The 27,404-nt window shown below is 39.2% G+C and overlaps 1 protein-coding gene across 8 annotated transcripts in view; it reads left to right on the plus strand.

The window, feature by feature from the left end:
- The window catches only part of Rbcn-3A (rabconnectin-3 alpha), a 146,878-nt gene that overhangs the window by 92,755 nt on the left and 26,719 nt on the right, over positions 1 to 27,404 (plus strand). For all 8 annotated transcript variants that reach the window (XM_076197637.1, XM_076197642.1, XM_076197641.1 and 5 more), the window contains 7 exons: positions 2,937 to 3,066; positions 4,787 to 4,985; positions 6,317 to 6,456; positions 9,404 to 9,594; positions 10,311 to 10,435; positions 13,307 to 13,383; positions 15,161 to 15,264. In XM_076197637.1, coding sequence (XP_076053752.1) covers positions 2,937 to 3,066; positions 4,787 to 4,985; positions 6,317 to 6,456; positions 9,404 to 9,594; positions 10,311 to 10,435; positions 13,307 to 13,383; positions 15,161 to 15,264 — 966 coding nt within the window. The remainder of the gene's footprint in view (positions 1 to 2,936; positions 3,067 to 4,786; positions 4,986 to 6,316; positions 6,457 to 9,403; positions 9,595 to 10,310; positions 10,436 to 13,306; positions 13,384 to 15,160; positions 15,265 to 27,404) is intronic.

Below are 27,404 nucleotides of genomic sequence, written 5' to 3' on the forward strand. Positions count from 1 at the left end.
ATGGAAAATGCATTTTTTCACAATCACTAGATATGTAGTTTTGATTTATTTTCATGACCTCTTAGATACTATTGCACCATGAACAAAAGTGGCATTAGAACAGAACCCTGAGGAACTCCAATTTATGACATCATTCAAGCTATAAGTTTTGCTATGCAGATCAATTCACTGTCTGTAATTGTTCAACCAGCTTAGCAAGTTACCTCTTATTCTATACAAAATGAGTTTAGTTAATAGTCTCCTGTGATGGACAGTATAATTTTTTTTTCAAAGTCCAGATGTATTAAATTTACTCTCTTCTTTTTGTCATAGTTTGAGATGACTGTGCTGTAAAATTGTAGATTAGTGTTGCAAGAGCATTTACATTTGAAGCCATGTTGTCTGTCATATATTAGACAGATGCTTTCTAAATGATATTCTGTGGCATTTCTTGTAATTTTCACCATTTTTCCTATGATCAGTGTCAGTCTTATTGGCCTGTAGTTTCATGGCTTCTACATCTCACCATTTTTATCAATGAATAATTTCCTTAGTTTTTGTAGTTCTTGTTTTTCTCTTTCTGATCTGGCAATAATGTATTCCTCATTCCCTTTTCATTTTTTTTCCCCCAGCTAATACTACTACTGTTACTACATCTCATCCCAGCATGGTTTACTTTTGTATTCTGTACTCCCGTACTACCTTCCATTTCAACCTTATCCCTTTGTACATTTTTCCACTGTTCTTTCATTTCATCTAACCATGTTGCCTTTTTTCCAGTTTGTTCTCTCGGTCTGTAATTTATCATAACTGTGTTTTAGGTTACCAGGTTCACTTTTCTGGTTCTCACCATTTAACTATCCAACTAAATCTATAATATTTTACCACTGCTCCTTGAGCTTAAAAATTATTCCTTAGCATAATCATGGTTTTCCTTGCACATTCACATATCCTTTGCTATAAAGAAAATAAGCTTCTGTGCCTAAACAATGCTGAACTAAATTGCTTGCTAATTTAACTAAAGTTTTTTCACTAACTTTTATTCACAAAAAATTAGTTGTATTAGTGTCAAGATACAGACTTACATCAACACACAAATTGAGCAGAATTTTCAAGCTCCAAAATTCTGGCCAATTATTTAACATGAAGACATAAGTCATGTGTAACCTCGTTCAACTTTCCTTTCTGCAAATGTGGAATGCAGTGGACTTTACAGTGGCAGGCCTCCTTCTCTAGCACAGGTCGACTAACAAGGATGGAGAAAGTGGTAGGAAGCATGAGAGCAAAAAGTTAGCAAGATTTTGCAGTTACAAAGAATGCTGCAGCTGGCACTTTTATTAGGCTACCTTACATACATGGTCTTTCTTCCGACATACTCCAGTACAGTTTGCACAATTTTAATCTGTAGGTATATTTATATTCTAGACTTCACAGGAAGTTTCATAATGTTCCTTGTATATCCTCAGTCTCAAAGTTTTACCACCAAAATACTAGCAGCATTTGAGTTTGTGAATGAGGTCTGAGCTTGGAAGATTTGAGAAAAAATACACAGGAATACTATTTTCAAAGTCTTCCTGTAGTCAGAAAAAAAGGGAAATCTTGAAACAATTTTACACATAACCTGTTACCATAACCAAGCCCAAGTACATGTGATTAAAAAAATAAATGTATTCCTAAATTTAGTTCCACTGATCCTTTTATATTGTAATATCCTCTTGTTTTCTTGAACCCTACTTCCACTGTCAAACTGGCCTGTTCACCATGTGATTTTGTGCACCTTAAGTAAGTACTGAACTTTTGCATGTTTTTTAAATATTTCTTCAGCATCTTCATTTCACTTGATTTTCTATGGCAACTTCATCCTTAGGGTCAACTACTGTTCCAAAAACCAAACCTCTGCCAGCAGTTCTTCTTGATGCATTTTCTCCATTGATAATATCACTTCCAAGCATGATTTTTCTCTCTTATCCTTATCAATTACCTAACATGGGACTGTACAGGATAACATTAAAATATATTGGATGATTGCATTGGAAGAGCATGCCAACAGAGACCTATCGTCCATGAAGAGGCTGGATGGAGACTAATGAATAGATTAATATAAATTATTTTTCTCCAGTTCGGATGTGTGTGTGTTGCCAATAGGCAAGCCATAGTGCTTTTGCATTTCCTACTATGTATGTTCTGTTTAATTTAATGATAGTGATGGTTACCTCCTCATGGTAAACATCGGAGCTGACCATTTTCAAAACCTGCCAACCCCCTCACCTCCAGACGATGCAGCCCTGAGGGACTGACACCCAATCTCCAGACTGGGCCCAAGTTTTATCTCTCTCAACTTCAGCTGTGTTTTTTCCACATATTCACACATGGAGAGCTGACACCCAGCAACTGCTCCCCTCCTCCTCCTACCACTTTCAGCTGGTGGCACAGAAATAGTCCCACACCAATTCAATATAGACAACAGTCCAAGGTTTCTTCCTAGTGAGATCTGTGGAGGACCTGAGGATTGTTGCCAGCCACCATGGAAGGAACCATAGGTTTTCCATTCCTGAGGACTATTTCCAGCCAGTATGGGGATGTGGGTTTTCTTTTCAATGAAACTTGAGACAGCAATTATTATTATTTTATTATAATGGTAACATGGTAAGGAATAATAATTGTTGCCTTAAATTTCACTTCTCTTCTTCCTCCACTTTACATCCAATCTCTTCCCCTAGATCATCAGACATTCCACTACTCTCCCCCTAAACACATAAATGTCAAGAACTCATACAATCATCCTATTTTAAAAGTATGAGCACATAATCTTTAGAATGTTTTTGTGTTTTGACTCTGGATTACAAATTACTTTGTTTACAACTTTGGATGTACGTATGATTTATACATTACTAGGCATAGAATTATTTCAGTGTCATGAATACATTTTATGAAATGTTTTTGTTCTTTATTCACAGAATTTGTCTGAAAATAACGAACACTGTGACCCAGACTCGTACTCGTGGTGTCTCATACGGATGTCTTGTGTACTTATGGCACAGTTGGTAGTTAACAAGTTCCTGGAGGTGGCTGGTGTGGAGTTACAGGGTAAGGGCAAAGGTACACACAGCAGTGCTTGGGGACACGCTTGCTTAACACACCACCATTTTCATTGTTTTCTCTTTTTTCCTTTTTCTATATATCTTGCTTTTTTTACACTTATGAATTACTGCATTTGTGTATCTTTACAATGAAATATAGGGTTTATATCTTTAAGTAATATATTATTTTTTTATATATTTTAATGATTGATAGTGTGAAGGCAATAGTAATATACTGGTGAACATCAAGACTTTCATATATGACAGCATCAGCATAACCTATGATCATCACACAGTATAAACACAGAACATGAAAAAGAACTGCCACAACAAATTAACAAAGACATCATCAAACAAATAGACAAAAAGAAAGAAAATGGGAAAACCCACAAATACAATAGATGGGAAAACAAATGTGGATAACTATAAGAACCATACATACATACACCAAGGGTTTTTTCCCCATTACAAGGGGGGTAGCCAGTGTCAAAGGCATAAACGCACTCCCATCTATTTCATCCCCACATACTGAACTCCCATTCACCACCCCTCCTTCCCTCTTTTCTTGGCTCCTCCTGGATGACAGGTCATCCCTGCATCTCACCCACTGCCCTGGGTCAGAAGTAATGCAGCAAGACACAGCACATCCATAGCAAGGCCACTTCACTTAATTGGTGAACCCCCTCTCTGTCCCCTCATGCAGAAAAAAAGAAGACGGGGAGAAATCCCTTCGTGTTGTGTCAAAATATCATTCACACATACTCCCTTACCTCCCCACCCCCACCCCCACCCACTCCCTTCCATGCATCACAGCATCATCCATACACAAACCATTCTCCACTCACCCCTATCTTCTGTCTTCTCCCTTTTTTCCTCAACAGACATTTCTCTCTTTCCCAATGCCCATTTTACCCCATCCATCCATCTCCTCCTTGCTTGCCCCCTCATGTTCACCCCCTCCACCTCTGCCTTCCACACCTCTTTCACTAATCTTTCTTCACTCATTTTTTCCATGTGCCCAAACCATCCCAATACTCTTTCATCAACATCTCCCAACTACTGTAATATGATATCCGACTAATCAAGGATTGTGAAAATGGGTTGTTGATATGCCTTGATCATGTAGTAGGGGATGGGACTCAGAAAGTTGTTCCGAGTCACTAAATTTTGTCCATTGCCTTGTAAATTTGTTAAATGGGGGTCCATTAAATCAAGGACTGAGTGTATATTTAATTTTGGAGTCATCAGGGAACTAATGTGTCAAAAATCAGTGTTTTGGTATTAATTTAGTATCATTATCTTTTTCCCTGAGGCTTACCAAACCTATCAGGATATAAGGTGCAGGGTGATGTCTGTGTCCCCCCCATACACACACACACACTTCCTCCTATAAGAAATTGCATTATATATGGCAGGAAATGCATTTATAAGAAAGAGTCTTCCTATAGCCATATCATAACCCAAATAACACTATGACTTCTCATACTCATAGCTTGTTGTACATAAGATCATGAAATTGAGTTTTGTTGGTATTATTGAAAGGGCATGTTAAGAAAAAAAAAATCATCCTGCTTACTCATCAGTAGAATATAACTTAGTAAGTATGAAATTATTTGTGATGTTAAGGTAAGAAATATGTTAAGTACTGGTAAGCACCATTTAAAACCTAATTTTTAGAAATTCACTTCAGGCAAGAAAAAAATCTAAATTTGTGAAAATGTTTTCAGAACTACCTATGCAAAGTCCACTACTGCATTCAATTTTGCGTGTTTTGGACTCATGGGTGGCATCAATGGTAGCTCATTTGGAGGGCAAGAAGGGTCCACCCCCAGAGTACATTCCAGGATGCTTTGCTGATGCAATGGCCAGTGGACCAGCTATCCTTAAGTACAGAGGAATACTTGAAAAACACAACACTCCATTTGTGTAAGTACAGCAAATGTGGAAGAGACGATGTGAATTGTATTCAAGAAAGTATAGAATGGTAATGGAAAGAGGCCAGATGCTTATAGCCATACAAGCACAACCAACTGAATGAAAAAGACTACATTGGTACTATACTACTCTAATATCTACCCTACCACCTGCACCACTTAATGCATCCATGCAAAAATACATTCATACTCACATCACAAAACAAACACTTCAAGACTGACCACCAAACTCCTTACACTGTCAGACATTACATACATTCATACATATACCAAAAGGCCCTTTCCCCCATATAAGGGAGAGGGCCAGCCAAGATATGCACCCACCCTTTACCAATCCACACCCATCCAAAATTTATTTATTCATTTATTTATTTATGTATTTATTTTTTATCTTTGTTCCTTGTGGATGAAGGTGAGAGTGTTAGTGGGTTTTGAAGATAGGTGGCTGGGAGAGGTGTTCTCTGACATCCATTTTGCATGACTATCACTTGCAGGAACCTGTCATTGATCTCTTATGTCGGCTATACCATGGCATGCAAAATACCTCGGAGGCTTCAGGTTAAATCTCATCAATGCACCACCATTACCATTAAAGAGGACCAATGATGGGACCTGCATGTGGGGGTCCTGCAAGATGGTCCTGCCCATTTGCAAAACTCATCAACTCCTTCACTTCCATTAGGAAGTGCAGTCTTGAGGGGACACATGGTCTCCAGACTGGACCTAAGATTTCTCTATAAACTTCATTTGTATCTTTTATACTTTTTCACACATGGAGAGGTGGTGACTGTTCCTCTTCCCAAACCACTTGTAGCCAGTAACATGGAAATAGTTCTACACTAATATAGCACAGATAACAGTCTGAAGTTTCTTCCCAGAGAGATCTTTGGGAGGGTTTGAGAACCATTGCCAGCCACTGTGGTAATAGTTAATTAATTGATTGATTATCCTTAGATTGTTATGAATATTGATTAGATAACAAAACATTCATATATGAGTGTAGTTTTGATGAGCTGAGGTGGGTAGTGCTGTGAGTTAACAAATGTTCTGGTTTTGCAGTATTAAGATATTAAAATGAGCAGACTGCATACTGTAAGTCTACCCTCCAGCACATACAATTGGGTATTAGACACATGCATTTATTTTATTGCATTTATCTTTTAAAGGCTTACAATTTGCTTTTTTCAATAATTATTCTATGCATCTTCTTCCTTATTCTGCACAGTTCCTCATGCATGCTCAACTTCAGATTTAAAATTTTCACATAATTAAGCTTATTGAAATTATTTCAATAGTTTTACAATTTCTTTATTCATCATACAGACGTGGAAAGCGAGGTGTCAAACCAGTCGAGAGGTTATGGAATTATCTAGTAAGACAGGAACATGTGCAACATGTCTTTGTTAGATACATATTTGGCAGAAAACGACCAATACCAGAACCTGTGCAGCACATTGAAGAAGGTAAGTTAGGAATTTGATATTTAGCATCATATTTCTTATCATTGTACAGGTAGACCACCAAATTTCCAGCAACTGATAGTCTGACACCTCCTATAGTCTGGACAATATTATGAAAGATAATTTGAAATTCCTGCAGCCACCAAACTAGTTTACTAGGCAGACACAGGAGGTGTTGTGTGTAGGGCATGCTTATTTACATTTACACTGCAACAATGCACTCTTTGGGGGTGATTTTGCAGTTTTGTGAGAATCTTAGCCTATTTTGTTTAGATTCAACCCCAGCTGTGGCTTCTATTAGGAATGAGATCATCACTGGCAGTGGCAAATATAAATACTACTCCAATAATCTTGATAAAAAAAAAATCTAGCATGTGGATTAATATCAACAAAGAACCAGCAAATGTTCTTGCATACACTGAAAATACTAACATCATTCAAAATGGTGATAAAAACTTGGGAAGTAGTGAAGATGACAGTGATTAAAAAGAAAAGACTTCCTAATGAAAAGTTTACTGAATTGATGAGTGAATCAGTCAAAGGACTAGAGCAACATATCTTTGTTACAAAACAAAAACTAATGAATTTTCATTTGGTGTATGAAAAATTACTGTCTGTCAGTCTGTATACCAAAAGACTTCTCCCACCTCACAAGAGAGGCAGCCAACCAAGGCATGCACCCACCATCCACCCATCCATTTTGAAAAATCTCATAGCTCCTTGTAGATGATGGGCCATCCCTGTCTCCCGCCTACTGCCTAGGTCAGAAGCAAAGCAGCAAGACACTGCACGGCTACCGCAAGGCCCAAAAGCTGAAACTGGTTTACCCCCACTGCTTCATTTACATGGCAGTCCTCCCTGCCCTCCTCACAAATAAACAGAGAAGACAAGGAGAAATCCCATCAGGCTGTGTCAGTTTACCATCCCCCTCATACCTTCAAGGTCTGTTAAAAAAAATACAGGGACTATTTGAATTGCATGGCTCCAGTTGGTTCCAGGGAAATCCGCTTGGCTTTGCTAGGTTCACACAGATCAGCTGATTACGATGCCATTTCACGATTGCAGATATCTTTATTTGTGTATTAGCTATGCAGTTTTTAGTGAAATGCAATTTTTTCATTTGGCAGATTTTAGAATGAATGACATGAAGGAGCAATGACTTGCTGTGAAATTTTGTGTTAAATTTGGAAAATCTGCAACTGAAACTTTTGCTATGCTTAACACGGCTTACAGTGATGTTGCTATGAAGCGTACGGCATGTTTCAAGTGGCATGAGCATTTTAAGGATGGTTGACAGTCCATTGAAGATGATGAGCATCCTGGACATCCTTCCACATCAACCAACGACCTACACATCAACAAAATCAACACCCTGGTGCAGGCAAATCAACATCTGACTGTCAGGGAGCTTGCTGAAGAGTGTGGGATATCAGTTGGATCTTGTTACAAGATTTTGATGAAAAAATTGAAGATGCACTGCATTGCTGCGAAATTTGTGCCACGCCTGATGACAGATAAACAAAAAGCCCATCACGTCCAGGTTTGTCAGGAACTGCTTGATCATTCAGAAGATGAAAACTTCTTGTCCAGGATCATAACAGGTGATGAATCATGGGTTTATGGTTTTGACATTGAAACAAAGGTCCAATCATCCCAGTGGATAAGTGAAACATCCCCCAGACCCCAAAAAAGCTTGCCAAGTTCGATCCAAGGTCAAGGTGATGCTGACAGTTTTCTTCGATGCTAAGGGTGTTGTTCACTATGAGTACCTCCCCAAAGGCTCCACAGTGAACCAGACTTACTACACTGAAGTTCTGAAACGTCTGAGAGATGCCATCTGTCACAAAAGGCCAGAAATGTGGAGGAGTTGCAACTGGTTTTTCCATCACAACAATGCTCCAGCCCATTCATCCCTCAGAACTCATGAGTTTTTGGCCAAACACTTGATCACTGTTTTCCCCACCACCCTACTCACCTGGTCCTTGCTCTTTGCAATTTTTTCTTGTTCCCCAAACTCAATAGACCCTTGAAAGGAAAAAGATTTGAGATGATTCCGAAGATCAAGGCAAATGCAACAAAGGAGCTGAAGGACATTACAAAAGAAACATACCAGGACTGTTTCAACAAGTGGAAACATTGTTGGGATAAGTGCGTGCGTTGGGGAGGAGAGTACTTTGAAGGGGACCCAGATCTGTAACTTCTAAATAAAGTACATTTTGCTTTATGACGCGTTAGTCCGTGTATTTTTTTTTAACAGACCTCGTATATCCTGCACTCTCCTTAAGGGAATTACACAGGAAAAAATCTAGATACATGAAGCATGAGGATGTTTCATGGAGAAAGTGTTAAGTGTACATAGATGGTGCATGAGATGAGGATGACAGGAGAGGTATCAGATGGTGGGATAAAGAGATGAAGGTGGTGGTGGTGGTGGCAGAGACAAAGCAATCATATGAAGAGCAAATAAGAACAAGGGAAGCATATAAAAGGGACAAAAGAAAGCAGATGCTGTTTGGGGGGAAAAAAAATACTTTTCTCCTGTGGAACTGCTTTTGTGACATCAGCTTTTAGGAGTAGGAGGAGCAAAGCAGTTGCCAGTCACCATCTCTCTTTATATGAAAAGGTGGAGGAAATGCAATCAAAGTTGATAGCAAGAGAAGTTGGGCCTGAAAAAATATATATATAAATATATATAAATATGCTTCTCTATTGGACCAGTTTACTGGTATTTATTTATATCAGTGTCTATAAGATAATATTTTACAATATCTCAAAAAAATACACATGTGTAAAAGTAAATAAGTGAATTAATAGATAGATCATGAGAACCTAGAGCACCAACCCCTTTCCTTGCCCAAAGCCTTAGTACACTTTTGGTCCCTTCAACTTATTTCCATCAGTAGGTATCATGTCCTACAATTCAAGTTGATTGTTTCATTTCATACTTCAGAAGAGGATATGAGTGATTCAGGTGATGGACTTGATGGTACCGGGACTGAGGTCGCATCAGAGGCTGGAGCAGGTGAGAGCCACCATGACACATCAGAGCATGTGGCATCAGAGAACAATCAGATGTCATTGGAACCTGTCAAGGTCATTCACAAAGACCAAGACTCCATAACTGCCTTTTGCATCAATAAGGTGGGTCATTTAGAAAACCAAAGGTTTTTCTTTGTTTCATACAAGTCTTCATGTCTTAGTACCGATAATGATAATAATTGTTGCCCTGAGTTTCTATCTATATATGTATCTGAATGCCAAAAGGCTTCTTTCCCTTTATAAGGGAGGTAGCCTGCCAATATATGCACCCATCCCACTCCCATCCATAGCCCAGTTTGTTTCCCTTCTGTGGATTAAGGGTCATCCCTAGCCCCCCACCCACTGCCCAGATCAGAAGCAATGCAGCAAGACATAGCAGGGACAGCTGCTTCATTTACATGGTGACCCTCCCTCCTCATCCCCTCATTCAAAAATAGAGAATCTATCTATGTGACAATAGGCTTTTTCCCCCTTATAAGGAAAGGGAACTGGCAGACATGGTTGGTGAAATAATACTGGGATAGTTTGAACATATGCAAAGAATGAGAGAAGGAACACCACCTAAATGAGAGTGGAAGGCAGAGATGGGTGGAGTGAACATGAGTGGAAGACCATGAATGAGATGGATGGGTGAAGGGGCTCTTATAAGGGGATAAGGCCTTTTGGAATGCATGTAGTAAGATTTTGTTCGTGGTTATGTTTTGCACTCTAGATTGTATGATAGATTAAATATTTGTGACATGCCCAACTCTCAATTTTTTTTCTTCTTCTTCTTTTCTTTTTTTCTTATTTGTATTCTTCATTGCTTTTTCTTTCAGATTAACCCTGGTTCTATAGCACTGGCAACAGTGAAGGAGGTGCAAGAGTTAGACATGACTCTGCTCTTGGAACACCCTGCCTGGCTCATTAATGAATGTGAACTGGACGTCCTCGCCCTCAATGCGTATGTAGTTCTGTGAGCTTATTAATGCCTTGTATTTTTAGCCTTTAAACTGCCTAAGGCTCTATTAAGCAAAGAAATAATGTAGTTTTATTAGAGTGTGGTATGAAACCTTGAATAATTGAAGTTTATCAATAGTTTAGTGTTAGCAACAAATTTAGTGGCAAAAGTTTCCTTATTGAACTTTAAGAAAAAAAAGGGGTTGTCTCATACACCCGATATAAAATCAGAACCTCTTGTTTGGAGTGGTACCAATGTCAATGGAGAAAGGTAGTGTAAAACACTCGCATAGATCCTACAGTGTAGGATTGGTCCACCAGGGCTGTGCCACATGGACCAGTGGAATGTCAAAAATGGAAAACCCTTAACCCCTTCAATACGATGATGCCTACGTAGGTGTCATGAGGAGCAAGTGGGTATGCGAGGATGCCGATGTCAGCGACTTGATTATATATATTGTAGTTGTACCTGCGTGACCCCCATACTCTGTAAACTGGCTTCATCATATTTTCTATGGTTATCAAAATTCATGGGTGAAAGAGAACGAGCAATACAGCGGTAACTTTATTTTTTATAATGCAAGTATTATGACGCAACATCACACGTCTGGCAGCAAATGCTGCCCACGAGATTTTGGCCCGTATTGAAGGGGTTAAGGGGGGGGGGTAAGTTTTCACACCACTTGAATGTGCTACCTACTATCCTAGCATTGTGGGTGGAGCTAATAATCCTGCCAGAATCCAACAAACTTGGTTGTTGTTTTGCCACTGTGGGGGGGGGAGGATTTGTGCTGTGGGTGTCCCATGTGTCCCTGCCTCTCAACCCCCACCACCACATGATCTAACCCCCCCGTCAGTGTTGTGAATATGGGCTCTAGTAAGGCTTTATCACTGGAAATCATTGCCCAGATCCTAGCCCTAAAGAAATCCAGTCATACAGCGAAGGAAATAGTTGAACAGGTTGGTGTGTGTACATGAAGTGTTAGACGTTGGGTTGCCAATTTTAACGGGAGGGTGGCCTTTCCATTTCTGCTCATAAAAAGAGGCCTGGAGAGTCACTGAATACCAATAAAAGGGCCCAGACAGTTTTAAAATGTCAGGTTGAATTTAATCCACAAGCAAATGGAAGGAAAATCAAGGAAAGTAGCCCTGAAGTGTTTGGTGATGTATAAGTTCAAACTGTGAATTGCAGGATTGCACATTTCCCTCATTATTCAACTGGATTTCTTTAGTGCTATGAGCTAGACAGTGGTTTACTGCAGTAAAACCTTACTAGACCCCATATTCACAACACTGACGGGGGTTAGAACATGTGGTGGTAAGGGCTGAGAGGCAAGGGCACATAGGACACTCATGGCACAGATCCTCCCTCCACAGTGGCAAAACAGCAACCGAGTTTGTTGGATTCTGGCAGAATTATTAGCTTCACCCACAATGCTAGGATGGTAGGTGGCACATTCAAGTGGTGTGAAAACTTACCCCCCTTAAGGGTTTTCCATTTTTGACATTCCACTGGTCCACCACAGCTTTGGTGGACCAATCCTATGTCAAGCACTGTACAGTTCTACAACTCTTTACTTTCTACTGATATTTATATATATTGATGGAGAACACTGTAAAACACTCAGATCCTATGGTTCTTAAACTCAGTATTTTCCACCCACTGATACTTGCATGTATGTATGGGAAGTTAGATTAATAATAAGATTATATTAAAATAACAGTAAAGCAAACTTAGGGAACAGACACCAGTCACCATTTGCAGCAGCTGATGAACAGAATATATAAGCAATAGAGTAGATGAAAAACTGGTGCAAACAGTTCAAACACAGCCCCACCAATAGTCTCCTGAAGGAAAAAAATATTTTCAAATTAAAGAAAATACTAACAGTGTACTTTATAACAACATTTTTAATATATTACAATATAATATTGTATATACCATAAGTGAGTCTGTAAATACATTGCAAGTAAATAGTGTTACTATGGTATACTTAATACCATGTTAGTTCCTGTAAAGTAACAGATGCCTAAATGACATCACTACAATAGTGTTTATACTAGTCAGGTACATTTGATGTGTATTATAGTATGCATTTTACAATATTTGACCATTTTTTTTAAAAGAACTGGATAAATTTTAAACAACCAAGACACCAGAATTGTTACATACAAAGTTTGTTGATTGAAACATAGTTAAAATACTCCTGAAACACAAGAAAATCAGAGCCTTAAGGGTCTGCTGGGAAGCTACAGCTCACCTGACCCACAAAAACTTGAGGTAGTCTTATATAGCAAGGATTGCTCAAAACCTACTATTTAAATGGAAATCCTTAGGTCATCTTGTACACCCAGTCATCCTGTATACTACAATATATGTTAAATACAGCACCTGCTTTTCTCATGGCCTATGTGGAGTTTTCAGTCCTGAAAAATAGCCTCATACTTAGGTGCCCCTCATAGTGAAGGCCCAAACATCTGATTTTTCTGGTTGTCCAATCTATCTCAGGTCTCACCAAGGTCGAATAATAGGAATTTGCATGTACTTGTATTGGAGATGGACTGTCTAAGTAAGTTAGCCAGGAGAGTGGACAATATATCAAACAAAAACATAAAGGGTAAATGTGAGAAGGTGCATGTAAAGTAGAATATAATGAGTTTCCTGCTGAATTTATATGAACATGTAAAAATGGTAGAAAAAAAATGTAATCCAAAGACTGTATGAGTTAGGTGCAGAAGCTGAAAATGGGAAAAAAAAATCATTATTCACTTACATGAAAATATTTCCAAAAGGTTTTCTCCTTGAATATAAAAGTAACTATTATTGAATGTATTCTCATACAGTGGTGGTATGTGATAACTTTGTTTCATGCAGAGATCCAGAGAGTGTGCCCCCATCGAACTATATGGTTGTGCAAACACCTATGGACAAAGGGTTGCTGGAAGGCAAAGGTAACTATTTATGTATAATTATATATATTTATATATATATTTATATATATATATATATTTATATATATATTTATATATATATATTTTTTTATATATATATTTATATATATATATATATATATATATATATATATATATATATATATATATATATATATATATAATGCATATATAATTTACATACTATCTGTAGTTGTTGGCTATGTTATTATGTATTAAAGTAATGCTTTTATGTATTATACTGGAACACAAATAATGTTTTATTTTTTATTAGAAAATAGATTACATATTTTGTAGCTAAAGTGTAATAGCCCCCATATGAATAATTTGTGTTTTTATTATCCAACCATGGGGGTTTTCTGTAATGCCGCAAGGTTAGGAAAAAAAACAAAACACAACCCATTTCTCCTTTTGAATCCACTGATTACTTATGCAACTTTATTCTTTTCTTCCAAGGTTATTCTACATGCGTATTGGAATATGCATACTTATTTCTAAATAAATATTCTCAATGGCAAGGCTTTAATCCTTATTTTTAATTCAATAACAACACAGATATCTTAACTGGATGGTTTTGGGTAGTGTATTGCCATTCCAAGCACATACCAAATAATACATACATACATATACCAAAGGCTTTTTCCCCTGTACATGGGGGTTACCAAATAATAACAAAAATGAAGATAATTAATCTTTTTGGAGAATGTTTTTGGGTTAGCTCACGTCAAGCAAAATCTGCCGGCCATCCCCAATAAATAAATAAATACATACATACCTACATATACCAAAGGCTTTTTCCCCCGTACACGGGGGTTAGCCAAAAAGAAAAAGGCACAGAAACCACTCCCACCCATTTCATTTCCCATATATTCCACTCCTCTCCACCCTCCTCCCTCCCTCCCATCTTAACACCTCCTGGATGACGGGTCATCCCTGCATCCTGTCCACTGCCCTGGGTCAGAAGCAGTGTTGCAAAACACAGCACATCCACAGCAAGATCGCTTCATAAATTCAGCAACCCCCCCCCCTCTCCATCCCCCCACGCAGAAAGGAGAAGACTGGGAGAAATCCCTTCGGGCTGCATCAAATTTTTTTCTCATGATGTGAGGAGGAGAACAGGGGTGGAAAGGGAACTGGGAGATAGGGTTGATGAAAGAGTATTAGGATGGTTTGGACACATGGAAAGAATGAGTGAAGAAAGATTAGTAAATGAGGTATGGAAGGCAGATGTGGAAGGAGTGAATATGAAGGGGCGTCCTTGGATGAGATGGATGGATGGGGTGAAAGGGGCATTACAAAAGAGAGGAATGTCTGTTGCGGAAGGACGGGTGAGGACAGAAGATAGGGGTGAATGGAGAAGGGTTGTGTATGGATGATGCTGTGATGCATGAGGGAGAGTGGGTGGCGGATGGGGGGTGAGGAAGTATGTACAAGAAAAAATTTGACACAGCCCAAAGGGATTTCTCCCCATCTTCTCCTTTTCTGCATGAGCGGCCTTGCTGTGGATGTGCTGTGTCTTGCAACACTACTTCTGACCCAGGGCAGTGGACAGGATGCAGGGATGACCCGTCATCCAGGAGGTGCCAAGATAAGAGGGAGGGTGGAGGGGAGTGGGATATGTAGGGAATGGAATGGGTGGGAGTGGTTTCTATGCCTTTTTCTGTTTGGCTACCCCCCATATAAGGGGGAAAAAGCCTTTGGTATATGTATAACAGTTCTGTACATTCATGCCCTGGAAGAACAATAAAGTTAATGGTGCTATGAATTTTATCCTCAGGTCCTGATGCAGCTTTGTCCACCTCTTCAAGTATTAACTTCTCGGGTATTAGTGGTGGAGGCACCCATGGCATCATGGGTCAGTCTGGCCGAGGAACTAATGTGGTGAGTATACACATATCTATCTAGCATTTTCAGGCTACCTTGGCAGCTTGGATATGGAAGACCTCAGATGAGTCTTACTATTATACATACAACAAAAAAGAAAAGCAGCTAGTTTTTGGCCAATGAGTTAACCATAAGTTAAAGACCATTGTTGCTTAGGATTGCCCTGATAACTGCAACATTGTAGATAGACATCACCACCTTCCATCAAATATCAAAGACAATGGTTACCAACCTTTATTCTGAGTGAGTTCAAATGTACAATTTTCCTTTTATGTGAACAAAGGAATAGCCAAACCATAAAATTTATTACCTCAATAACACCAACAACATAGAGTATGTGTGTGTATGTGTGTATACCAGCTTTTATCACTTTCAGTGCTCTTTGTATCTCAATATTTCGAATAGGCCTATATTTTCCTTCTCCCATCACAACAGTTTTCTTAGCATCTCCCATTACCACAATCAATCACTCCCTACCCTCCATATTCAGCAATTCTCTGAAATACTTCACCCATCTTCCTTTTACTGCTTTTACTTCCATTAATATGTGCACATTTTTTCTTTTCCTCTCTACCTGACTTAACCCCCTCACACTCATCACTTCCTTCCAAAACATATTTTCATTCTTTTCAAAAATTTCTGCCAAAGTCCTATCCCATTTTGCATCTACCCTCCTTTTTGCCTCCCTCACTTTGCATTTTGCTTCTCTCCTCTTTTTGTACCTCTCACATGTTTCCCAAGTTCTACATTGCAACTGATCTTCATATGCTCACATCTTCTTTTCCACCATAGACCAAATATCTTGAAGAGATGAACATTCTGACAGACAGTTTGGCTTCAGATCTAGGAAGTCGTGTGTGTCGAACCTTGTAAGCTTTTACTTTAGAATGTTTGATGTGCTGCAAGAGAGAGAGGGGTGGGTGGACTGTGTGCATCAACCTAGAGAAGGCTTTTGATAAAGTGCCTCGCAGTAAACTTGCGTGGATATTGGAGCATGTTGGAGAAGTGAGAGGCAAATTTCTCAAATGCATGAAAGATTCTATGAATGGAAGATACATGAGGACAATAGTAAAGGCTAAGATGTCAAGATGGAGAGCAGTACCGAGCAGAGTTCCACAAGGTTCAGAGTTTGCACCATAAATGTTTATGTCAATGACACAATGGAACAAGCAATGCCAACATGTTTGCAGATGATGCAAAAATCATGGGAAAAGTAAAAAGCAAGTACTGTAGATTATTGTTAAAAGAATAGAAAATTAATTTCAATACCAAAAAACAAAGTATTGCAAAGTACTGGAAATGGGCAGTAGCTCATAGAAAGGTTTGGGAGTGTTTATAAAAGACAACCTGTCACATGACAGACAGCAGGATTGTGGGAGAGATGGATGGAGTGCTGCAGAAGAAAGTGGATTTTCACTATATTGATAAAGATATGATGAAAAACTCACCAAAACCCTGATCTATCCAAGACTGGAATATACATAAGTAGTATGGCCCCCACACAGAATGAAGGATATAAGCAAGATCAAGAGAGTACAAAGGGCAGCAACTAAACTGGTCCCCAGCCAGGCAAATAAACCATATGAGGAAAGACTAAAAGCAATGGGTCTGCCAATTTTGAAAGATCAAAGAGAATGAGGTGATATGATTACAGTATTCAGGTCAGTATAGGGGATAGACTACATTGACAGATCTCCTGATTAAGGATAGGAGGGCTTTAAGAGATCATGGGAACAAATTAAGAAAGACCACATCTCTATAGGATGTGAAGAAGTACAGTTTTCCATGTAGATGCATAAATATTTGGGATAGCTTAAAAGGTGATATAGCCTAAGCTGGAACAATACATGAATTCACATCAAAGCATAATCATTGGAAATCAAGAATATATATTAAGTTGGAACTGTACATAGATTTGAGACTAGGTATGATCAATTGGAGAGTAGGAAACAGGACCCAATAAGCATTGCTCCTTTCCTGTATACTACAATTAAATAAATACCACCACCCTCACCTCTTCACCACCTTCATCATTCACTACCTCTTTTTTCATTCATTCCCACCCAACTCATTCCACATATCTTTATTCAATTTATCACTTCCTCTTTGAAACATATCCATTCCTCTACTGATTCCCCATTTACTGCCCCCCATACTTCTTTCAGCTTTTTCTAGTATTCTCTCTCTTTATCCTTCATATTCCTTTTGTGTACGTTCAGCATTTTTCTTCCTCCCTTTTCCTCCTCCACTTTTCCTCCCTTCTCAATTTCCCATCTACCAAAACATTATTGGATACCCGCACTCTATTCTATAAAGATATATCTAGAACTCCACCAATCCTCCCTCAGAGTACATAGTCTATTACAATACATAGTCTATTAATGCCCTATCATCCACCCTTCCCCTACCTTTTCCCATGTATACTTATGTTTGATTCTCTTCTTAAAATTGTTTGATATCGTAAACCCCCTTTCTGAATACATCTGAATATCATCTGTCCACAATAATTCTTGCGTGACACTCCAAACCACCACTCCATCTCTTGGATCATTTGATCTAGCAATGAAATTCACCAAAACCAATAAATTTATGTTCCTCTTTCATTCAGTCAGTTTCCCCTTGTCTCTCTTGCAGAGTGGCCCCCAGGTAGGTCTATAAACCACTCAGGGAAGATATATTTTGTTGTCTAGGGATTGCTAGTATGGGATACAGTAGTATGAGGTGCTCTGTATTTTTGTGTGGTGTTTGCATCTGGGGCAATTTGAATTTGTTGCCAGGCCTATTTTGTGTTTTTACTGTTTCAGTGCTGGATGGTGTCCTGAATGCAGTTGTGCCTGTGTGATTCTTACCAGATGTGAGAGAGATTTTTCTGTGAGGCTTACATGTAGTGGACTGATAACACTGATATACAACATACCTTTTCCCAGCAAAATAAAAAGAAACCAAACAAACACTCAAAGACACCATAATCTCAACTAAATACAGATCAAGAAAATTGACTACATTACAAATATTTACATACCACCCACTACATCAACCACCTGAGGCCCTCAACTCCAAGTAACCAACTTGCTAACAAACTACATACTGGCAGGTCCAAATGCACATCACTCAGTCTGGTTTAACACACAAACAGCAAAGCAATTCCTCAGCCTAAACATAATGAACTCCAGCAGCCATTCCACTAGGCAACCTCCTCAACATAACAAACAAGCAACATCCCCTGACATAACAACATGCTTGCCCTCCCCACAAACACAAACAACATGGGAAACCATACAAGATCTCTCCCAGTCAAAGTTACCATAGGGCTAGAAGAGAAAAGACAAGCCCCATACCAAGAATATTCATAAACTACAAAAAAGTGAAATTGCAAGAATACACAGAGAATGTAAAGAAAATTTTAGAGACCTTTGACATAGATCAGTTACCATCCATAGAGCAGTGGATGAAATAGTATTGACCATCTAGAAGACAAGCAAAATAACACATTTCTAGAGACTACAGGAAAAAATACACACAAGAGAAAGCCCCTCCCCCCAAAAAAAGAGAAATACACTAAAAAGAAAACATGATCTAACAAAGCAAGAAAAATAACAGTACAGCAGTTGTACAAAAACATTACTAAGCTGATAAACAGCAGGCAGCAACCAAAAAAATAGAAAGAACAAACAAAATAGATGGAAAATAAGGTATAAAAAGTTTCAGAAAGTAATAAGAACCATCAAAAGTGCCAAAATAAATCACCCCCCACCTATTTAACAATAGGAGCAACCCAAGAGAAAAAAACCATCATCAAAATAGCAATGCAACAAACACTTCTTCAAAACAAGTTTCAAACCCACCACTCCAGAAAATACAAAAATAGTTTAAGAAAAAAAAAAAAAATACAAGCAAATGCTACTTCTCCCTTCACCAACAAATACACAGGAAGGTCAGTAAAGAAAGTTAAAAACTCCTATGCTGAAGGTACACAAACCAAAAACCTCCCCATAGAATATCATATGAAAATGATATGTACACAATTCTGTGGTAGAGCCCTCAACCACAATCAATCATCTCATTCTATCACACAAACACTACCAACTGAATATAACAAAAATACACCACTGCAACTTATTACTCAAACATATAACCTCTCACCCACACCACATAATACATCCACACCTAGATCACTAGTCATTTCAAGACAGACAAATTAACTCAGTACTTCATCAATACCCCCAGACATCAGCCCCACAAAAAAAGAGAGAGGGACAGAGAGAAAAGTGAGATCCACACTGGCATTGTTCAGGATACCATACAGCTGTGTTAGTGCTAACACAGAATAGGCCAGACCACTGTATCAAACTGCCCTAGATGCAACCAAGATAGTACATACATACATATACCAAGGCTTTTTTCCCCCTTACAAGGGAGGTAGCCAAAAAGGAAAAGGCATAAAATCATTCCCACCCATTCCATCCCTGAATACACTCCACACCCCTCCACCCTCCCTCTTATCTTAGCACCTCCTGGATGACGGGTCATCCCTGCACCTTGTCCACTACTCTGGGTCAGAAGCAGTGTCGCAAGACACAGCACATCCACAGCAAGGCCACTTCATTAAATCGGCGACCCCCCCTCTCCGTCCCCCCATGCATAAAAGGAGAAGAAGGGGAGAAATCCCTTCGGGCTGCGTCAAATTTTGCTCACACATACTACCTCACCCCCCATCCCCCTGCCCATTCCACCTCATACATCACAACATCATCCATATACAACCCTTCTCCATTCACCCCTGTCTTCTGTCTTCTCCCGTCCTTCCTCAACAGACATTCCCCTCTTCCCCAAAGCCCCCTTCACCTCATCCATCCACCTCATCCTAGGACGTCCCTTCATGTTCACTCCCTCCACATCTGCCTTCCATACCTCTTTTACTAGTCTTTCTTCACTCATTCTTTCCATGTGTCCAAACCATCCTAATACTCTTTCATCAACCCTATCTCCCAACTCCCTTTCCACCCCCATTCTCCTCCTCACCTCCTCATTTCTCACTCTATCTAGCCTAGTAACACCCATCATACTTATCAGACACCTCATCTCAAACACATTCAAACTCCTTCTCTCTTCCTCTCTTATGTTCCATGTTTCTGCCCCATACAGTGCTGTTGGCACAATCACTCCTTCATATAGTCTCCTCTTAGCATCCATTCCCAAATGTCTATTCCTCATTACACATTTTATTCCACCAAGGCATTTACTCACTTCTCTCAATCTACATTCTACCTCCACCTTTACTCCAACTTTTCCTGCCACATTTCCACCCAAGTATCTAAAACTATCCACTTCCTCCAGTCGCTCTCCCTTAATGCTCACTTCCAGTCTACTGCCACTTTCACCCCTTGTACATCTCATTACCTTACTTTTACCCACATTTATCTTTAGCTTTCCTCTATCACATACTCTCCCAAACTCTGTCATCAACTTCCTCAATCCCTCCTCCGATCCTGCCACAAGCGCAGTGTCGTCCGCAAACAACAGCTGGCTCACCTCCCACTTTTCTCCATTTTCTTTAACCATCTCCAATCCCTGACCCACTACCCTTGCATTTACCTCTTGCACTACCCCATCCATGTATAAGTTGAACAGCCAGGACGACATTACGCATCCTTGACGAAGTCCCACCTTTACCCCGAACCACTCACTCTCTCCATTTCTAATCCTGACACAAGCTCTACTACTCTCATAAAAACTCTTGACAGCTCCTAGAAGCTTTCCTCCTATCCCGTATATCTGCATAACCTCCCACAGTTCCTTTCTGTCTACCCTATTGTAAGCCTTTTCCAGATCCATAAAAGCCCAAAAAACATCCTTCCCCCTTCCTATAGCTTTCTCACATATTTGTCTTACCTCAAAGATCTGATCTACACAACCTCTACCCGTCCTAAATCCACACTGTTCCTCACCAATTACTCCCTCTGTTTCTCTCTTAATCCTCTCAATCAAGATCCTCCCATAAGCCTTCCCAACTACACTTAACAAGCTAATCCCTCTGAAACTACTACATTCACATTTGTCCCCCTTTCTCTTATAAAGTGGAACTATACAGCCACTCCTCCAGTCCTCCGGCACTCTACCCTCTCTCCAGCAAACATTAAATAATCTCACCAGCCAGTCCACCATCACTATACCTCCTTTTTTTTTTTAGACATTCTGCATGGCATCCATCCAGACCAGGTGCCTTACCTGCTTTCATCATCTTAACAACTGCCTTCACTTCATCCTTCCTTATTTCTCCTCCATTTCCCTCACTCATCACAGTCATTTTCTTAGCATTTCCCACTGCAGCTATCTTTCCCTTCCTATCCTCCTTCACATTTAACAACTCCCTAAAATATTCTGCCCATCTTCCCCAAGATAGTACATACATACATACATATACCAAGGCTTTTTCCCCCTTACAAGGGAGGTAGCCAAAAAGGGAAAGGCATAAAAACACTCCCACCCATTTCATCCCTAAATACACTCCACACCCCTCCCACCCTCCCTCTCATCTGAGCACCTCCTGGATGACGGGTCATCCCTGCACCCTGCCCACCGCCCTGGGTCAGAAGCAGTGTCGCAAGACACAGCACATCCACAGCAAGGCCGCTTCATTTAATCGGCGACCCCCCCTCTCCGTCCCCCTCTGCATATAAGGCGAGGACGGGGAGAAATCCCTTCGGGCTGCGTCAAAATTTACTCACACATACTACCCCGGCCCCCACCCCCCCGCCTATTCCTCCTCATGCGTCACAAGATAGTAATGATAATAATTGTTACCTCGAGTTTCATGAAGTGGACACTGGCCTGGATTGATTGATTGATCACAAAGTGTTAAACCTGCAGCCCCACAGTGACTGGCAACAGTTGTTGGGTCCCCTTATAAATCTCACCAAGAAGAATTTTTGGACTGATCTATCAGTCAATCCATTGCCCCTTGTCTCACTTGCAGAAGACCCACAGCCTCCAGGAAAGCAACAACAGCCTCTGGGTGGGACCATAAGTCACTTATAGAATAGATATTGTATCATTGTCTGGGGATAGTCAGCATGGGACACTGTAGTATGAAATGTTCTGTGTCTTCTGTGTGGTGGTTGCATCTGGGGCAATTTGAATCTGTGGCCATGCCATTCTGTCAAGATATTGTCTCAATGATGGATGGTGATCTGTAGGCTTGGATGTTTCATGCTACTATTTTGTATTTTCTGTGCTGGATTGTTATTCTCAAGTCATCTACATTCAAGAAAACATTGGTGTTTAGTTCTGGTTCAGGAGTTATTGATTTCCATTTCACCACCTGAGAGTGGTAGGTGAAGGGGAGCAGCTGCCAGTTGTCAGCTTTCCAGAGACTGAGTGTCTGCACCTCCAGATGGAGATGAAGGGGTTTGACACCTTTTGAAAATGGCTTTGCAGGGATACCCATCATTGATCCCTCTTGCCACTGATATACAGAAGGAACATTACAGCTCCCAGAACCAAGCCCTGTGGTGCCAAATTAGTCATTTCTCTTTACTGCAATCTTTTATTCCTCACTATTATTCTCAAATGTCTATGATTTAAAATATCTATTATCCATATGTGCACTCCCTTATGTTTTATAAGATATTAATCTTTTATATAGTACCTTGTCAAAAAGGCTATCCCAAACCCAGGTATACACAATCCATCCAACCCTCTCTCATACAGCACATCAGCCATTCTCAAATAAAAACTTAGAGGGTTGGTTTCATTCAATCTGGCATCATCATCACTTCATCATATCATCACGTATCATCCCACTTTTGCCCACATGTAGGCATATATACATACATATACCAACAGCTTTTTCCCTGTTACAAGGGAGGTAGCCAATGTCAAAGGCATAAACACACTCCCATCTATTTCATCCCCACATACTCCACTCCTGTTTACCGCCCCTCCATCCCTCTTTTCTTGGCTCCTCCTGGATGATGGGTCATCCCTGCATCTCGCCCACTTCCCTGGGTCAGAAGCAGTGTAGCAAGACACAACACACCCACAGCAAGGCCACTTCATTTAATCAACAATCTCCCCTCTCCATCCCTCATGCAGAAAAAAGATAAGACAGAGAAAAATCCCTTTGGACTGCATCAAAATATCATTCACACTTACTCCCTCACCCCCCATCCCCCACCCACTCCCATGCATCTCAACATCATCTATACACAACCATTCTCCACTCACCCCTATCTTCTGTCTTCTCCCTTCCTACCTCAACAGACATCCCCCTCTTTCCCAATACCCCTTTTACCCCATCCATCCATCTCATTCTTGGTCACCCCCTCATGTTCACTCCTTCCACCTCTGCCTTCCACAACTCTTTTACTAATCTTTCTTCACTCATTCTTTCCATGTGTCCAAACCATCTCAATACCCTTTCATCAACCCTATCTCCCAACTCCCTTTCCACCCCCACTCTCCTCCTCACCTTTTCATTTCTCACTCTATACAACCTAGTAACCCCTATCATACTTCTCAGGCATTTCATCTCAAACACATTCAAACTACTCCTCTCTTCCTCTCTTATGTTTCATGTTTCTGCCCTATATAGTTCTGTCAGCATAATTATTCCTTCCTACAATCTCCTTTTAGCATCCATTCCCAAATATCTAATTCTCATTACACTTTTTAATCCCCCAAGGCATTTACTTGGTTCTCTCAGTCTACATTCTACTTCCACTTCCACTCCTTCCTTTCCTGCCACATTTGTACTCATGTATCTAAAGCTATCCACTTCTTCCAGTCTCTCTCCCTTAATACTCACTTCTAATTTGCTGCCGAGATATAGAGTAATTTAGACAAATTTAGGGATTAGGTTTTTGCTTGGTGACAACGTGTATAAGAACTTAGATTTCATGAAATTATGACTATCAATAGTTATGAATGTAATCAATCACAAAATTGATGTGGAAAGGAGAGAAATTCAATTAGAAATATGAGATGAATTGAATAATGGTTTCTTATCAGTTTACTTCTCTGTATCATAAAAGTACCCCCTTACTGCTAACAGGGAAGGTACCAAGGAAGATTGAAGGTGGTTTTTGTCTATGCTTTACTTGCTGAACGTACGCATGTGCCAGAGCTATTTATCAGTCTTCACTTATCATAACTGAAATACTTCTTGTTGTTTCACAACTACACTTCTATCACTTGCCTTTATGTTTGTCAGCACAACCACAGTGAACCACATGAATTTTTTTGCCGACGATGCCAAATTACTCAAGAGAGTGAAAACAAAAGAAGATTGCAGATCGCTACAAGATGACCTGGATAAAGTATGGGAATGGAGCCAGAAATACGAGATGAACTTCAACATCAAGAAATGTAGCATAATGGAATTTGGAAGAAGCAAAAATAGAGTTTTGGGAAAATATACGATTGGTAACAAAGTAGTAAAGAAAGTAAACTCAGAGAGGGACCTAGAAGTAATCATCGCAAGTGACTTTACACCTGACAAACATGTAAATAAATTATTCGGAGAGACTTACAATTTATTAAGATCAATGAAAGTGGCCTAGGACTATATGGATGAAGAGATGGTTTAGAAAATAATTATTACATTGATAAGACCAAAACTAGAATATGCTATATCAATGTAGGCACCAAGCACAAAGAAATTAGAAAAAAATCCAAAGAGCAGCAACAAAGATAGCACCCACACTATCAAATTTGACATATGAACAAAGATTGGAGAAATTACAGCTGTCAACATTGGAGCAGAGAAGGGAAAGAGGCGACTTGTTGGCCATCTTCAGAATTATGAAAGGGATGGAAGTTCTCAATAGAGATGACCTATTGAAATGGGACAAGAGAGAAATAAGAGGACATGATAAGAAGCTAAAGAAGAACAGTTACAGAAGAGACTTGAAAAAGAACAGTTTCTCGCACAGAGTGATCGATGTCTGGAACACACTAAACAGTGAAACAGTGAATGCCAGAATTATACATGAGTTCAAGAATAAACTGGACATGGAGAAATACGAAAACAGGTCACAACGAACATAGCTCCCGTCCCGTAAAATACAACTAGGTAAATAAATACATATCTTGGTACATTACAATTAAGACAAAAAAATGTCTTCAATAGTATATACATACCGAAAGTCCTATTCCATCTCATAAAGGGGGTTGGCCAAGTCAAAGCATACACCCACATGAGAGCCATATAAAGAAATACAAAGGGCAGCAACCAAACTGGTTCCCATCCTGGCAGATAAATAATTTTAGGAAAGACTAAAAGCACTGGGTCTGCCAACATTGAAAGATCAAAGAGAGAGAGATGATATGGTTACAGTACTTAGGTTACTAAAGGGGATAGACTAATTTGACAGTAGAGACATATTGATTAAGGATAGGATGGCTTTAAGAGATCATGAGAACAAATTAAAGAAGACTACATATCTAAAGGATGTGAAGAAATATACTTTTCCATTTAGATGCATAAATACTTGGAATAGCTTAGAAGGTGATATAGCCCTAGTTGGAACAGTACATGAATTCAAATTTAGATATGATAATTGGAATTCAAAGATAAATTTAATTGGAATTTGAGGCTAGGTATAATAAATTGGCGAGTCGAAGACGGAACCCAACTAGTGTTGCTTCTTTCCTTTATTCTACAGGTATGTAAATACAATTAGACAGATACACCCATCTAAACCCATTCATCACCCCTCTCATCATAGTATTGTGTAGATGAAGGATCATCCTTTGTTAGTTGTAGAAAATGGAAACTTTTGAAACTATAGAAAGGGAATTGGACTATAGCCCATTCCACCCAATAATACCTTCTACAGACTTTTCCTTGCTAATACCAGATAATTTTATTCAACTGTAAAGACTGGACAGAGTGGAATGTCAACCAATTAAGACACCATATTGTCCAGTCTTTGAGTTTTGCTGACTTGGAACCTGCAGCCTCATTTCTCAATGGTTACATGGGCTCTACCACCATAAGTCTCTCAGGGAAGAATCCTTGGATTCATGTCTGTTGTGTTAGTATTACAAAGGATTACAAAGGATTACAAAGGCAAAGCATGCCGACAGGAGACCATATCTAGGTCGGATCTAGGTCGGATGCCAAAAAAAAAAAAAAAAAAAAAAATATTAATAATAAATTAAAACTATAACAATGTAAATAACAATTAAAATACATAAATAAATGCATTGGTATAGTTGAATAACAAACAAACAGGTAAATAGTAAATGATAATAAATTGACATATAACTAATAATAAATGAAAATCAGACAGACAAATTATAACAAAACAAAAACAAATAATATAACATAAATTATAATAATTACAGCATCTTACTTAGGTATTTATCTAAATGATTCTTAAAGCTTCGAACTGAACTACATTGCACTACCTGTGCAGGAAGTTTATTCCATTCATTAACTACACGGTTGGCAAAGTTGTTTCTACCTACTTCCAAATTGAATCTATTTCCGGACAGTTTGAGACCATTGTTTCTTGTCTGATTCTCATTCAATGTGAAAATTTTGTCACTTTTGATGTTGTCAATTCCCTTTAAAATCTTAAAGACCTGTATCAAGTCACCTCTGAGTCTACGCTTTTTTAGGGAAAACAGATTCATGTGCTTAAGTCGATTTTCGTATGATTTATTTTTTATATTTGGAATCAGTTTTGTGGCTCGCCGTTGTACTTTTTCCAGTCTGTCAATGTCTTTAATGAGATTCGGTGACCATACGGAAACAGCATATTCCAAATGTGGACGAACTAACGATTTATATAGCTTGTTAATGAGTGATGGACTTTTGAAATCAAAAGATCGCGCAATCAATCCCAGAATCTTATTTGCTTTCTCAGAGGCTGAAATACACTGCTTGGATGATTTGAGGTCGTTACTGATAATTACGCCGAGATCTTTTTCACTATCCACTTTTGTTAACGAATTTCCAAATAACTTGTAATCGTACTTGCTGTTATTTTTACCTATGTGCATTACCTTGCATTTACTTGTGTTAAATTTCATTAGCCACTTTTCAGACCATTGCTGTAATTGATCTAAATCTTCTTGAATATCTAATTGGTTTGAGTGATCATTTGCCACTCCGCACAGTTTTGTATCAT

This window comes from Oratosquilla oratoria, chromosome 14 (assembly GCF_046742065.1).
Source record: "Oratosquilla oratoria isolate Oo_2021 chromosome 14, ASM4674206v1, whole genome shotgun sequence".
In the NCBI taxonomy this organism is placed as follows: Eukaryota; Metazoa; Arthropoda; class Malacostraca; order Stomatopoda; family Squillidae; genus Oratosquilla; species Oratosquilla oratoria.